Here is a 16,700-nt window from a genome sequence, read left to right as displayed (position 1 = left end):
ACCAAAATCCTTTGTTCTGTTTGTGTCTACCTGTTAGCAAGTGAAGCATATTCAGTCATTATTCTTGCACACATTGTGTATTGGATAATAATTTCTATCAGTTATGTCACATAAAATGATTTATGCAAAGTCAGTTCTTGAAGAAGAATCTCATCTCTTTCAGTCTCATCATTCGATCTTCGAAACACAAGAATCAGAATCATCATCATCATGATTTCAGCAACCACTTAAATTTGCACCACCAACAGAATCAGTTTCATTGTGTATGTCTGACTTCCATTTGGCTGCATATTCTATAGAAATACTAAAATTATTCTGGGAATGACTGTTTTTCTTCCAGTTTTTTCTAGATTCTTTAAATTTGCATACAAACATAGGCCTAAACAGGAAACATCTGGTTTTACCATTTAAGTCAAATATTATTGTATACTGAATGTAAAATATAGATAGTTTATAACTCACACTGTATGTAGACAACATGGGTGTCCTGAACTGATTGGTAGTTAACAACTAATTTTGAAATATAAACTTAAGAACACATTTCATGGTTGTTTACAAACATCAGTACAATGGTAACTGTCGAATGTGAAGGCCTGCTAATAGAAAATAATATGGACATCACAGGTTTTGAGTGATTTACAAACAAATTGGTATGTTGATGATAAAGGAATTAGTAACTAGTACAACTTTTGGAATTATTTGAGCAGTTCAGTAATACAATTATCATTGTTTATTTTTGCCCAGGTTTACATCAGCTAAATATCAGCCTTGACACAGTTTTTCCTACCAAGTTTGAGTTTCTTACAAGACAACGGGGATGGGAACAGGTTATAAAGGGTATTGAACATGCTCTCCAGTTGGGTTACAGTCCTGTTAAGGTAAGCAAAATTTACTGTTGTGATAAGAATAAAAAAGCATGCTTTTGAAGTCATACCAGTGATTGACTCTTAAGAAATTTATTTTGGATTAAGTAAGCCTTCAGTGTGTAGCAGCCAATATTTAACACTTTTTACTAAACTTTCATAATTTATGTAATGTTTTAACATTTTTAATATTAATGTTATGAGCATTGTATAGAAAATATCAGTGTTAATATTACTAACATTACTATATAAATAGCATCATTGAAATGCTATGGACACTACTATATAGAGAATAGCATTTTCTAAACTCTTTTGCTACTACTATGAGTACTAGTGTATGGGTGGTATTGTCTTTAAAATTTTAACACTACCATACAGTGAATAGTGTTATGTCTCTGAACACTGTTATGTAGAGGATATTGTTGCTTACCTTTAAAAGCTACTGTATAGAGAGTAGCATTATTTATTTTATGAATGTTGTTGTATAAAGGATATTATTGATAACATTTTTTAAAGTATTGTGCAAGGAATTGTGTTATTGATAGTGCAAACACTGCCTGTGCAGATGGTATTGTTTATGATGCTTTAATATAACACTTCAGTGAGCAGTGTTACTGACACAATGAACATTGCTATGTAAAGGATTTTGTTTGTTGTTTATAACATATTTAACACTAATAGCCAGTGTTTCCTCACAAGAAATATTTACCCAAAATATTCATCAGAGGAGGGAGTACAGAAATTATTAACCCTATCTGCCTCTGCTTTTGAGATGGGATTTCCCACAATACTGTCTAAGCATTTCTACATATATTTACTGTATCTTCCACAGCATTATGCACTTGAAATAAACAATAACAATACCAAGTGTGCATGCATGTGTATGTTTCTTTAGTACCACATGCAGTATCTCTCAGTGTGGCATATAATTCCAGACAATTGTTCCCCATTACAATGGTCCATGCACTTCCACATTCTTCCTCCACATCAATTCCTACTTCTCATTTCTTCTTATCAAATACAGAACTCCCTTTACTTGCTAAATCCAAGTCGCTGTGGGTGTTAATAGAGATAGTTCTTCATTTGGCTATGTAATCCCACTGCAGTAGCATTTCTGAACTTAATATTTTCCTTACCTGAAAGTATATTTCAGATAGATAGCTACTACCACCTCTATTTTGCCTTTCCACTTATGATTCATTCAGTTTGCTTTGTCAAAAATAAGCTTGGGCTCATGTGCTAGTGCTCATGAAGATAAGGATGCGTGGAAGATGTGTCACTTTTCTATTGGTGGAGGGCTGTTATCTAATCAGATTGCATAATAAGCTGGCAAAATACAAATTTAGAGGGGAAAGATTTGTCTGATGTTCGTGACATGCACAAGAAACTACACAGCAGATAGCATAAATTAAAAACCTTTTGTAATCAGAGAGTAAGTATCTATCTGAAAAACATTTTCATTCAAGGATAAGTTTAATACTGTGAACACTTGTATAGAATATATTTTTCATAATGTTATAACAATACTGTTTCGAGAATATTATTGCTGATACTACATACACTGTACAGACAGTATTATTTATAATTTTTTAACTATTATATAGAGAATACTAATGCTACTGCTATAAACACTGCTATATAGTGAATAATGCTATTAATACAATGAACATTATGGGTAAGCAATTAGTAGAGCTTGCTAATTGATTGTCAGGTTCATTAAACTATTGAATTTAATTAACTGAGTATTCTTACACGAGATAGCTATATATATAAAAGATATTTAAACACTTTGATTTTATTAACGTAATTTGATTTGGTTAAAAACAAAATGTGCTCTCACTGATAATGGTAATAATATTTTTATTTGAAAAATATAAGGATTGTAGTTAGAAATTATTAATTAGCTAGTTAGCAAATTTGTTTTTATGTATATTGCTTGAATACCATAGATAAGGACTTCCAGTGGTTCAGTACCTATGGTAGACACAACAAAGACAATCCTTTACGTAGCTTTGTGCTCAACAACATGCAAATAAATAAATGAATACATAAGGAATTTAATCATCAAAATATTTTGCAGTCACTTGTATATTCACTAAACTTAAATAAGCATACCTGGTATTTTCTCATCTAAGAATTTATGGGGTGTGCTTCTCACAATTTTCTGCATGGACCTGCTTCACCTTTTCGAAATCTGGGCAAAGAGTGTATCATATGGAAGTGGTGCAGTTCCACACACACATAATCCCTCTTATTAGAAAATCTTCTCATTAGGGTATCCTTTGGACACTTTCAAAGGATGCTTCCTCTTTCTCCACTGGTCTCTCCACCTATTCAGTGTGGAATTCTAGCTACATATGTAAGAAGAATTGAGGTACTTTGTTCGAAGTTATAATTTTCTTACATTAAAAATGTGTTTCTGGCAGGTACTTCTCTCACTTTCCACCCATTCTTCTTACTCTCAATCAGTGCTTATGTTTCAGTCTAAACTCAAAGTGGTAATTAGGTAGAATAGCATAGAGAAAGTTACAGGAGTCATGCCAGTGGTGGCACTATTATTGGTGGAGGTTTATTGCATTATAATTTGCATGTAAGAATCAGTTAAACCATATGAATCGAGTGGTGTGTGGAAAAGAGATTCCTGAGATATGAGAATAAATTTTGAAAATAGAAAGCAGCACTGAACAAGAATAGCTATTTATATGAGCAAAAGTAAGCACTTATTAGAAATACGTTTTCAGTATAGGAAAATAATAATATTAGCAATTTATTAGGTTAGATTATTAAGCTAATGAAAAAATAAAATAAATTCTTCGTGAGGTATACTTGCAAGCAGCTCATGCAATACATAATTCAGTAACGTAATATGAGCTGTACATTTGTCAAGTGACTTGCAACTTGTGTGATAGGATGATTAGTTTGACATATTTCAAAGATTTATGAAACAATAACATTAAGTATAAATAGATGTATGCTGTTATTAGCTTTAAGCTGTTAAGCAAAAACAATTGTGATTTCCTGTCACAACTTGCAGTAATTTTAATAAGCAAAAGACCAACTTATTTATTTCCCAATTCTTTATGCTTGTTATGAGGTTCCTCAAATTCATTGACCCCACATAGTTATGTAGAAAAAATGAAAGGTAATTTTATTTTTTTTGAAAATATGTTTGATATTAATTTAGGAAGTTTTTGAGATTATGCAAATTTAATATTTTCAGATATTGAAAAGTATTTTGAATCTTAACAAGAAAATCACTTTGCATACAAAGCAATCAACACTTTTATTCAATATATTTAAGGATAAATTTTTAGTAAAAATACCCTATTAAACATTGTTTTTTTTATTTACAAAAGAGTTGTAATTTCCTGAAGATGCATTAAGTACTTTAAGAATTATATCTACCTTCATGGTTACAAGATCAGGTAAAATACACGAGTCCATTGCAAAATGGTTAACTCGGTTCAAACTTCTTTTTGTCAGGTAAACTGTGTGGTGATGAAAGGATTTAATGAAGATGAGATTTGTGATTTTGTGAGATGGACTGAAAAGAAAGTGAGTGGTTAATTTGTTTTTGCAGTTTATCTGTTGCATTTATTTCACTTTTACATGTTATATGAAAAATAATTGTGAATAAACTAATTAAGAATTACTAAAAAAAGAAGTGTATTAATACTTATTGAACTTTTGACGTTAGGCTGTTGCAAGTATGTGTAATTGGTATTGGTGATATGTAGCTGTGAGTTTGTAGTGAACTATTCAAAAAGAGTTGAGGCTATAAGAAGTGTAGGTACAGGAAATTGTTGGGTTTTTTTGTGGGGTTGGGAAGGAGGGTTGATTGTGAAACAAATGAGTTTACTCCACTTTACTGATTTTTGAGTTTTAGAATAAACTTGTTCTAACTATTTAATTTTTATGATGATTTGAAGTTCTAGTAAATCACAAAATGTTGAGATTTATTTTTGTCATTGGTATATCCAATTTATTGATCCTCTGTCAAAATGTCTCTATTTTGTGAGAACAGTTTGTTTAAGATCTGATTTAGGCAGAATTGTAAACTTGAAGCCTTTTTCACTTGCTTAAATTCTAGTCCAAAAATGGCATATCTAACAGTTATAGTTCATTCAGCATAAGTGTTTGTTCATCAATACTTCTGAAACTTTGGAGAAAATGAGACTATGGTGTGAAGTACTGGGCTGATTTTAAAGAAAAACATGAAAACCCTTGATCTCCACTTAGACTGCATTATAAAAGTACTTTGGATTATAAAGTTTCTTATTTTGTAATGATCTCTATCTTATTGGTATTTTTTTTACATAGAATTATTGTAAGATATTTAATGCATTGGAAAAGCTATAAGGTGTGGTTTTCTAATACTTTTATATGCAAAAACGGCTTGTTTGGGTTGAGAAAATATTTTACATAGAAGAGCGAACAACGTTTTGACCTTCTCAGGTCATCGTCAGGTTCACAAAGAAAAAATCTGACGATGACCGAAGAAGGTCGAAACGTTGTTCGCTCTTCTATGTAAAATATTTTCTCAACCCAAACGAGCCATTTTTGCATATAAATTTCTCAACAAGTGGGTTTCTCGACATCACTGATTTCTAATACTTTGTTTATTTCATATGTGTATACTTCAAACACCAGAAACTTTTATGTTATACCATATATTGAAGTTGCCCAGAAAATCATTTGTAGAATTTAAACATTAGAACCTTTAATATTATGACTGTAAACTTCCTTTTGAAATCTAACATAATAAAAGTCAAAAGTGAATAACTTTCCAGGTTTTTTTCCAATAACATATCTTCAGTTGATATAAACCATGTCTTAAAGTGTTTTGTAGTTACAATGAATGTTTGATTTCCAGTAGATGCAACAATACATAATATATGTTACCTTTGATTCTGGAAAGAAAATTAGAATAAAGTACTGTGTAAAAGCATTAGGACAAAGTCAGAAATTAGATTTCAGACTTCTTTCAAAGAATAATAAAAGATTAATCACAAGTGAACCATCAGGATTTTCTAAATTTTCATTTTGTACAGCAGAAACTTAGTTAAAGTGCTTGAATTCAGCAAACAGTTGATATTTCATGTGTCCTCTTTTTTGCTTCAGTTAACACAAACAGTCTTTCAGACATTGTTGAAACATATTTAATCAAAGTGTCTTTTTGGATTTTGCTCTAAATGTCTCTAATACACTCCCATAAAGTTTCTTTGAAAGTATCTTTTGATTTGTCAAGTGTTTGAGCAAACAAATCCCAGACCTGCTCAAACAGGTTGAGATTGGGGACCTGTGGGGGTCTTTGCATCATTTAAATGTTTACAACAGTTTTTTTCATAGCTAATTAATTTCTGCATAGATTGGATGAGTGTTTGGGATCATTATCTTCTCGGTTGTAGAATCCTTTATCAATAATACATAAACAAAACATTTGGTATACAATGACAGATCAGTATTAGATGGTTTTTAAACTGGTCCTGTATTCCATCTGTTTTCTTCAGAGAAAAACACCATCAAACCATCACACTGCCTTTCCTATGCTTCATAGTATGTGCTATGCATTGAAGTAAGTATATATGCATACAACCTATGCTTTGAACCAAATATTTCAAAATTGGAGTCATCCTTTCATATGATGCTTCTCCAGTCATCAGCAGTCCAGTTTTTGTACATTTTAGCAAATTCGATCTCTTGACAATATTTCTAGATTGAAGTAAAGTCTTTTTAACTGCTACACAACCAGATTTTCCATTCTTGTTGAATTTTCTTGATACTGTAAGTTTGAATATTTTTTGTCATTTGGTACACAGTCAATTATCTTGTGCTTGAGATCAATGGCAGTTTTCCTTCTGTACTGAAAGCTAAATAAATGAAGATACTTAACATCAGTATCATGAAATTTAGGTGTTCTGTCTCTTACCTTCCCATTTTCAAATTTACCTGTCTCTGTCTTACAATCTAGGGTGTACTTGACAGTGGTTGGGCAGTATTTCAGAGTCTGGAGCAATTTGTTGTAGAATCCAACAACCATAATATAAAGCTTTTATGAGAATTCTCTACGTTTTTGTAGCTGTGGCATGACAACAAAACTTTATATATAGTGTTAAACACTGTTTATATCAAGGTTTGTTTGTGGAATGCTTTTAAATTGATTTATTCTAGTGTATGCCAGTAACATGTGCTAGCTCCTCTGTATAATTAAGGCATTGCATGGGGTATTATAAAGTTTATTTCAGAACCTAAATTTGATTGTATGCTCATTCAAGCAGAACTCTGATGACATACCCTTGTTAAAAGTATACAAGAATTCTAAAGAATAAGTATTGTAACAACTGACTCATTCATTTGTCAACAAGGATCAATGAAGCATTACCATAGTGTTGAAACTTGCATTCTTTAGTGACATGGAAAAATTAGTCCCCACAAAAAGGAAAGAATAACAAAATATACTATTGTCTTAAAACTTTTACACAGTAAAAGTCACAGTTGCTCAATTTTATATTTCTGTGGCAAAAATTTGTTGTAACTACCAGTAGGGACATATTAGATTTTTCAGACGTTAAAGTGTTTGGAATGGAATGTTTGTTTATCTTTGGAAAAGAAATGAAACCATTACACAATTGTTTACAAGAATGTGTAAAATATAACTTGTAAATCTAGTAGTTTAGAGAAACGTATTTAGGTTGACTGGTAAATTGATATACAGGGTGTTCGGAAAGTCACTGTGCAGTTTTGTAATAATATTTTATTCAATCTATTTCAAGCCAGCAACTGATAGCGGTGTTTAGAAACAAAATAAGAAGGATCCAGGCCTGTATTGATGCCAACAGGGGTCATGTTCAACATTTTTTATAATTGTCATTCATATTTACCTCCTGTATTCTATATTGAAACATGTCTGTTAATAAATATATTAGTGCATAGTGACTTTCCTAACACTCTGTAGTTAATAGGAATAAATACCATTAAATATTAATAGTTTACAAGATTTTTTAAGGCTAACATGAAAATCTAATTGTTTATAAGAATAACTTAATCCTGATAAACTTAGTTCAAGAATTTTACTTTCACTATCCATGAAGTTTGAATAATTGAATCAGAATAAGTCTCATATCCAAGTTCTAATTTAGTTTCTTTTCATAATTTTTCATTTCCAAAAAATATGAAATTGAAGTGCAAAATATATCTTAGAAGTATATGCTTTTTTTTCTTACAGATAAGTATAATTGCTTGATTCATCAGTACATCATTTCATATCCTGCCACTCACAGTAATCAAGGAACTTTATCTGCTTGAGTGCACTTAAGTTCTATGTAGATTGATAAAGCTTATATGAATAAACTTATATAGAAAGGAATCTTGAAAGATTCAACCATCATGGCATTTTCAGAAATAAGTATTGTGCACAATCACAATCAATAATCATTCTACTAAAAATATGATGATAATATCATTATGTAAGTTTTGTAGAAACTTTGCAAAGTTTGAAGAGCTATTACAGTAATTTAGTTTTGCTGCCATTGATACTTGATGCTACCTTGGCACTAAACAGTAACTATAAAGATTGAAAACTATTTTCTGCATAGCTAAGCAATATTAATGTATTGCTTCATTTTTGGGAATAGTCCTTAAAAAAACTAACATACACAAAAGTGCTATAATGACACATTTGAAGTTAAGAGAATTAGTACACTTTATTTTGTTTACTGAAATTAAAGTTTAGTGTTACTGTACAGTTGTTGTTTTATCAAATATGCTTGTGTTATCATTAAAGGACCTTGACATTAGATTTATTGAGTACATGCCTTTTCGTGGAAATGAATGGAATAGCAAGAAGATGGTGACCTATATGGAAATGCTAGAGATAGTGAAGAGAGAATGGGCAAACTTATCAAGATTAAAAGATGGACCAAATGATACTTCTAAAGTAAGAGCTGTTGTTATTTAACTGTGTATGATACATAGAGGTCTGATGTTTACTGCATACCACATCATAATGTTATATTGACATCTGATTATATCAATTGCCACATTATAATATTACATTGGAGTCTAGCTGATACTTTTATTAAATGTGAAATTCTAGTGTTACATAGAAGTCTAAAAGCCATATTGTTCACTGAGCCAATTCTTTTATTTTATGAAATTAAAAATTTTTAGTTATTGTTTCTTAAAACTAAAAAAATAATAATTGCTTTATTTGCAGGCCTATAAAATCCCCGGTTGGAAAGGACAAATAGGATTTATCACATCAATGAGTGAACATTTCTGTGGATCATGTAATCGTCTTAGAATTACTGCTGATGGAAATTTAAAGGTAATCTTAAATTCTTCAGATAGAAGATTTTGGATTCTGAACACTTATTGCATTTTGTATTTTATTTCTAAAGCCACATAATCAAGTGTTCTTTTTTTCTCTCTGACTCTGTCTTGCCTGGATGGATGCATTCTTCCACAAGAGCATAATTGAACTATTAAATTTAAAAATGCTTTTTATTGTAGACAGATGTGGCAGATTTAGCTATTTTGGAGGCCTAGGATCAACTTCAGGTTTGTGCCCCTCATTACTCAACATAATTTTCCCCCTTATTTTCAGTGGAGTACAGAAGTCCTTACCACTTACCAGTTTCAAATCACTGGGATGGTTGACCAGTGTTCCACATAGATGGCCATAACTATTCAGTTCAGAGTAGGGTGGTGGTATTTTTCCAGTGTAGAGGAAGCTACAAGGTCTTCTGGATGGGTGGTTTTCCTAGAATTGAGACACCCAAATGTTGTTCACCCCTCCAATTGGGTGTCCTCCTCCTACCCGTGCATAAGTGTTGGTACAAACCAATTGGGATTTTAGAAATAAAGTGAGCCAAATGCAAAAGTCCTCACACAAATTTTTGGTTGTCCATCTCTGCCTCTCAATTTATTTTTTGTGTAGTGGGTTGCAGAAGGTTTTCATGGCATGTTTCTGCTTCTGTCTTGGGTTTATCCTCATTATGAGGTTGTTGACAACTTGGGTCATTTTGGGCTTGTTTGTGGTCACAGAGTTGAGTACATGTGATGGACTTCCTTTGGATTTCCAGGTTCCTGGCAATAGGCCATCCTTAGTGTTGTTGGAATCCTCTGATAGATTTCTTCTGGACTCTAGGACTTGAGGTGAACATGATATATGCCGTAATCATATCCATATGAGAATGTTGGTTGGTACCCAGTAAGTGTGGTTCTGGATGTAGTCAACTAGCAAAGTGCAGTTTGTTATGTTCTAGTCACTCTACACCTTTGGGTGCATCATCTCCTACATCTCCTCTTTCATTGTGGGATTAAGTGATTATGCTTTTTCTTTGTCTCTTTGTTGCACAAACCTGTCCCATCTGAATGTGCTCACTTTTTATTCTGTCATGTTTGGTCCTCCTTACCTCATCACTTTTCATGGCAAAGAAGTACCTGGTTTAGATATAGTGCAGTGTCTCTCCTCTGATTTTCTGATCTTTTCCTCTCAATTAAGGGTTGTCCTATGAATGCTTGTGGGAGATACATCTGTGCTTCCCACACACAAGTTCCTTGTCCAATACAGTATGGAATTCAAGCTAATATTTTGAGCAGAGGGAGAGTACCATATTATAAATTAAAATTTTATTAAATGAAAAATTATTTCCAGTAGGTACTTCCTTTCACTCACACTTCCCACCCTTCCTCCCCACTATCTTCCAGTGCTAGTGTCTTCTGACAAATTTCAAAATGATAGTACCATAGTCGCAAATAGAGGGAGTCATGTGTCACATGATAGTAGTGCTATCCAATTGGTGGAGAGGTGTGACAAATAGTGATTTACATGCGAGATGTGTTGGAACTTTGGGTTTCAACAAAGGGAATGTTGAAGGTTTGTGACATGCATTCAAAAGAGGTTCCAAAGTAGAGGGCAGCATAAAATGACAAAAGCTCATATTGTGAGAAGAGGGAATTATCTATTGGAAATAAATGTCCATATGGAAAGTTATAATTTTTCATCCATGTTTAAAGCATCAATACAGGTTTGTCCTCCACAGTTTTTGATGTTTGGACTTAACACTTGCATGTATTTATTAACACAACTTTTTCTAATTTTTGGCAATATGAAATTTTATAAGAATAAATTCAAAAAATATTTTGTATTTGTCTTGTCTTCCTCAATATATCTTATTGCACAATTAAGTTAATCAATATGACTCACATCCACTATTGAATCAGCAATTATGGAAAAATAAATTGCATTTTTAACTTCATTTTTGAATTTATGGAGAAACTGATTTGCCATTTGTTTTATGAACTCATCACAAGTTTGATATGACAAATTACTTACAATTTCTTAACCCAAATTATTATAACATTCCAAGTTATTTTTCCAAAAAACCATAAAATTTGCAAAGTACTCGAGACAAATAATTATCTTTCTTGCTTAAATATGAACTTTTGCCATAATCTTTAAATCATAATCCTGACAGATATGTGGTATTTAGATATTTCATACCCTGTCAATTTGCTGTATACTTTTTCCATTCTCAAAAATATGTAATTGATATGCTTGTAAGACTAACTTTCTTAGTTGGGAATAACTTGAAAACATATGCTTATAGTGCTATAGACAAAGCTATTTACATTTCTCTTCTTGGTTATTCAATATTAGGTGATAAACATGCAATTTTTGTAACCTTGTAAAATAATGTCTGTTGTGATTGTGATGCTCAAATTTTAATTTGCTAATGTCTCTAATATTTTGAGTTTCTCTATTATGTAATTGTTTTTGGCAGTAAAGCAGTATCCTGTGAGAAGTTAACAGCTGGACTTAAATATTTTACCAATATCAGCTTGATTTTAGATAGAATCGTTACTGTTAGCCAAGGTCATACTTATTTGGTCATCACGTGATTCACGGAGATATTCTTTGTTTTCTCAGATGAGTTAGTTTCTTCACATTTGATGCATGGTGTTCTAGGAAATGTGAAATTTTACCTGTCAGTTTCTCTAGGCTTTTTTCTTTTAGTTTTCATTCTTTTCTTTTTTCTGCACCAGACTGATATACTCCTTTCATTTTTCTTACTGCACAAAGTGTTTTAAAAAAAAAAAAAAAAAAACTTTCACTTTTTAAAAAATCACTAAATATCTACATTTATTAAATTTTCTTCTGTATGTGCTTGCAACAGTTATTTTCATTCATGGTTACTAGTTACCTAATTGTCCCTTGCTAGAGAAAACATGCCAGTGTAAAAAAAAAAAAAAATGCATTTTGCAACTTATAATTGCAAGGTTAACTCTGGTGCCCTTTGTCCACATAATGGTGCTGCTTATGTGTGCTATTAGGCTTGCCAACTTTTTGAATTGGAATTACAGGAGATACAGTTGTGTGTGTAAATATATACAGTGTATCTGGACAGTCAGGAGAGATGAGGAAATGACCTAAATTTGGAGGAGAACACATTGAGTAATTGTAGTTCCAATATACAACTTCTTTTTTAATTATTCTACATCTCCAGACTTTGTGTGCACTCTGTTTATTTGAATTTCCATATTTCTTATACAGTATTTAAAATTGGAGACATATAAAAGTTAATAAAATGCAAGTGATGGTTCTCTTTAAATACATGAATTTTTATCACCCTATTTCCAAAACAATGGAAGAATTTTATTTTAGATAGTGTGTATAGAAACACCAAATTAAACATTCTGATGGGTTTGCATGAAACATCTGTTTATATTTAATCTCACTATGTGTACTAGAAATAAGAAAAAAAAACTTAAATCTTATATGTGTAATACATTCATTTTATTTATTATTTCATGAGACATAAAAGTGTTTTGATTTGCAAGCAAAATTTTGCTTAGAAAATCTGGAATATTTGGCAACCTTTCTGAGAGCTGGGAAGGTATATACGATTCTGGAATACTCCCAGCAAATGTTGGAGGGATGGTAAGCCTAGTGTTGTATAGGAAATATTTAAATGCAAAAATAAGATCTATATTAATCAAATAATGGAAATACAATTTTTTTCAGAGATATTTAATTTTTACGTTCCCCAGATAGTGCTTTTAAATTTAGTATAGAAAATAAGCAGTACTAAAATGTTTCAGTGAATGACAAGTCATTTATCAGAAGTGAAAGGTTATGAGATAGTGATATAATATGTGTTTGGATGAAATGAAAAATAAATAAATCATGATAAAATAATACATCATATAAATGCTTCATAAAATGTGTATGAACGTCTTTAATTTAGAGTTTGGTGGTCCCCCCCTTCTTAATCAGATGGCTTTGGTCACAAATTTTGTACTTAGTGATAAATCTGCTATTGATAGCATTCATAAACAATGAAACTGTCTGTAGTTTTTTATCAAAACAAATTTGTAGCTTTAAAAATAATATATTTATCAAATATTTTAAAAATAATACAAGAAGAATCCCCAACATAAGTATTTTTGATTGCTTTATTAGAAAGGAGATGTATCATTATCAAATTGTTTCAGATTTTTCAAAGCTCTAAGTGAATAGAAATGTAACAAATTGTCATTTGGACAATTAATCACAATTGAAATTACTAAGGAAATGTACAAGCTGTGAAACCACATAGGTCATCAACTGAAGGATGTTTATGCTAGAATTAAAATATTTATTAATAACTACCAATTTTCCTACAATGAAGCTAAGTACTTAAGTGTGTAATATTACCTTCTATAAACAATATCAGTCAATTAAAAGAAGTTGTACAGATATCTGTTGTGTTAGTTGATCAGTTATGTATAAGAATCATTAATTTTGAAGGTTTGTTTGTTTGGATCATCAGAGGTATCACTGAGAGATATCCTTCGATCAGGGATATCTAAAGAAAATCTTTTAGAAATCATTAGTACTGCTGTTAACCAGAAGAAACCTCAACATGCAGGTGTGTATTTAGAATATGTCATTTTAGATCTCTTGGTTTTTACTGTACTTAATACATATAATCTATCAATTTTCTCAGCAGTATGTGTCAAACAAACTTGTCATCATTGATGCTTATGTTCAAAACAGTAATAAGTATTGTATATTTTTTTCTTATCTATTAATTAAAGTAATATATGTTTGAAGACGTTTTAAACTTCTTTTAAACTATGCAGAAATGAAATTATGAATAGGAAAATTTGGAGGACATCATCTTATGCATAAGTAAGGGGTGTAGATAGTACTATACAGTTCAGATGGAAAGATGTTTGAGGAATTGATCTGTTATCTGTCAAAGCCCAATCTTTGGCAACAGTATTTATGTGTTAAGGTTTTAGGTTAAATTTCTTCATTTCAAGAAATTTAGAGAACTGGTAATGTCACTTTTGAGTTTTAATGCTTGTCTCTCATACACAGTTTTTGAAAGCATTGCTAGATCTGATGTGTATTATGTGAATCAGTCAGTTTTTCATTTTTAGCTCAAAGTGTGGTATGTACTAGAGGTGTTTGGTGAGTATTCAATGTTATGAAATAGATATGACCTTACAATAATTGAGGTGGTCCATGCAGGTATCACATTCATGTAGAACCCATATACATAACCTCTTACATGAGTAGTCTAGACAGGTTACTTAACTATGTACTAGCTTAAAATACACAGTATTGCTATTACATTTTGTAAGCTTTGTATATTCAAAAACATGTTTCACATGCAAAACATCAATTTTCCGATAAGAAATAATCAGGTCAAAATATGATGGTATGACACTATAAGTTAACATTAGAAAGTTGCATATACAATTTACTGAGGCTAAGGTCAGATGTATAATACTTATTACATTAACATCAGAAACTCAGTCACATGTACAACTCCTTGAGGTTAAAGTTAGATGCACAACCTTGTAATTAAGGTAACATTAAAAAGTTATCTGTACAACTTCTTGAGGTCAATGTGATTGGATTAACATTAGAAAGTACATGTACAATGTCTTCAGGTCAAGGACAGATTTGTAATGCTGTAATTAAGTTGAAATTAGAAAGTTAAGCCAACAGTTTATTAAGGTCAAAGTTAGAATACAATACTATTTACATCAACACCAGAAACTGATTCACGTGTATAGGCTAATGTGAAATTATAACATTGTAACTAGGTTTACATGAGAAAGTAATGTATAATGTCTTCAAGGCCAAGGTCATATGTATATATATATAACATTTTAATTAAGTTAGCATTCATTAAGAAGATACATATACAATTTCTTCAGTTCAAGGTCAGGTGTATAATAATAACAACATTAACATCAAAAATTCAGTCACATACTGCTTCTTGAGGTCAAGCTGGGATATATGACATTGTAATTAGGTTAACATTAGAAAGTTACATAGAAGTAGATGTTAGATACTAAGTTTAGATTAATATATAAGGATGAGCAAATTGGCTACCTGGATTTGTGGGATCAGCTGGATGGAAGAAGGGAACTTCTCAGAATAGATGGTTTATATTTAAATGAGGAAGAGGCTGGCTTGTTTGCTAAGGCTTATTAACTCAGCTGTAAGGGAAGTTTTAAACTCGGGTTATACAATGGTGAAGGCCAGGAAAAACTAAATGCAAAAACAATAAGAGGCAGTAAACATGAAATAAACATAACATAAATAATAAACATGAAATGATAGATGAAATTAGTGAGAAACTTTACAAGAGATTAATATTTTAGCTGTTAATGAAGTAGAGGCAGTGAATTTGAAAAAAAACTTAAGTATGTGAATGATAAGCTAATATTTTAGCTGTTAAAGAAGTCATAATTATGAGTTATTTTAATGTCCAGCATATAGGTTGGGAAATGTTTGAGTCAAACCATGAGGGAGAAAGTTTTTTGGAAACTGTTCAGGATGGCTTTCTTCAACTAATCAAGGAATCTTCTAGAAACATTGCTGATTTAAATTTATTGTTAACTTCAAATATAAAAATGATCAAGGGGGTGTAAATTGGGGAACATCTGGGTGCAGATGGTATTAAGGTTGTCCTTTTGAATTAATTGCTGTTGGACATTGTAGAGGCAGTAAATTTAAGTGAATTTGAAAAAAATCTTTAAGTATGTGAATGATAAGGGCTGACTTTAAGTTTGTATTTTTAATTATTTTAATTTAGTTTGGAGGATGGAACAGCCAAGATTGATCAATAAATCCTATGTTCCAAAACATCATGTTATGTATTGCATTTTAATTAGGTTAAAATTAAGAAGTTGCATGTACAATATCTTGAGGTTAAAGTCAGAATATAAAGTTGTAATTATTTTAACATTATAAAGATACATGTACAGCTTCTTGAGATTAAGATGAAATATATAATATAGTAATTAAGTTAATATTATAAAGTTACATGTACGACTTTGTTAAGTTAAAGTAAGATATTTAACATCATATTTAGGTAGAAATTAGAATGTGGCATGTGGAGATACTTAAGGTCAAGGTTGGGTGTATAATAATAATTACATTAACACCATAAACCTGATCAAATGTAAATTGCTTTAGATCAAAGCCAGATGTATACATAATACTAATTACATTAACACCAAAAACTCAGTCACAAATACAACTACTTTAGGTCAAAGTCAGGTTTGTAACACTGGAATTATGTTAACACTAGAACTTACATGTAGATCTACTTGAGATCAAGATCAGATTTTAACAATGTAAATATGTTAGCACTAGAAAGTTGTTTACAACTTCATGAGGTCAGGGTGAGATATATAACATTACAATTAAGTTAACATTAGGAAGTTTTGTGTACAGCTTCCTGAGGTCAAGGCCATATTTTATCCTTTTAATTAGGTTAACAGTAGAAATCTACACATACAACTTCTGTAGGTCAAAGTTGGATACGT

The 16,700-nt window shown here is 31.2% G+C and overlaps 1 protein-coding gene across 1 annotated transcript in view; it reads left to right on the top strand.

The window, feature by feature from the left end:
* Positions 1-16,700, top strand: part of LOC143240472 (molybdenum cofactor biosynthesis protein 1-like) — a 75,823-nt gene that overhangs the window by 51,717 nt on the left and 7,406 nt on the right. Inside the window, exons 5-9 of the mRNA XM_076482940.1 lie at positions 745-878; positions 4,347-4,418; positions 8,647-8,799; positions 9,079-9,189; positions 13,657-13,777. Coding sequence (XP_076339055.1) covers positions 745-878; positions 4,347-4,418; positions 8,647-8,799; positions 9,079-9,189; positions 13,657-13,777 — 591 coding nt within the window. The remainder of the gene's footprint in view (positions 1-744; positions 879-4,346; positions 4,419-8,646; positions 8,800-9,078; positions 9,190-13,656; positions 13,778-16,700) is intronic.

Source organism: Tachypleus tridentatus, chromosome 13, assembly GCF_004210375.1.
Source record: "Tachypleus tridentatus isolate NWPU-2018 chromosome 13, ASM421037v1, whole genome shotgun sequence".
NCBI classification, from domain to species: domain Eukaryota; kingdom Metazoa; phylum Arthropoda; class Merostomata; order Xiphosura; family Limulidae; genus Tachypleus; species Tachypleus tridentatus.
Note: the sequence above shows the minus strand (reverse complement) of the source record. Positions and strands in the feature narration are given on the sequence as shown.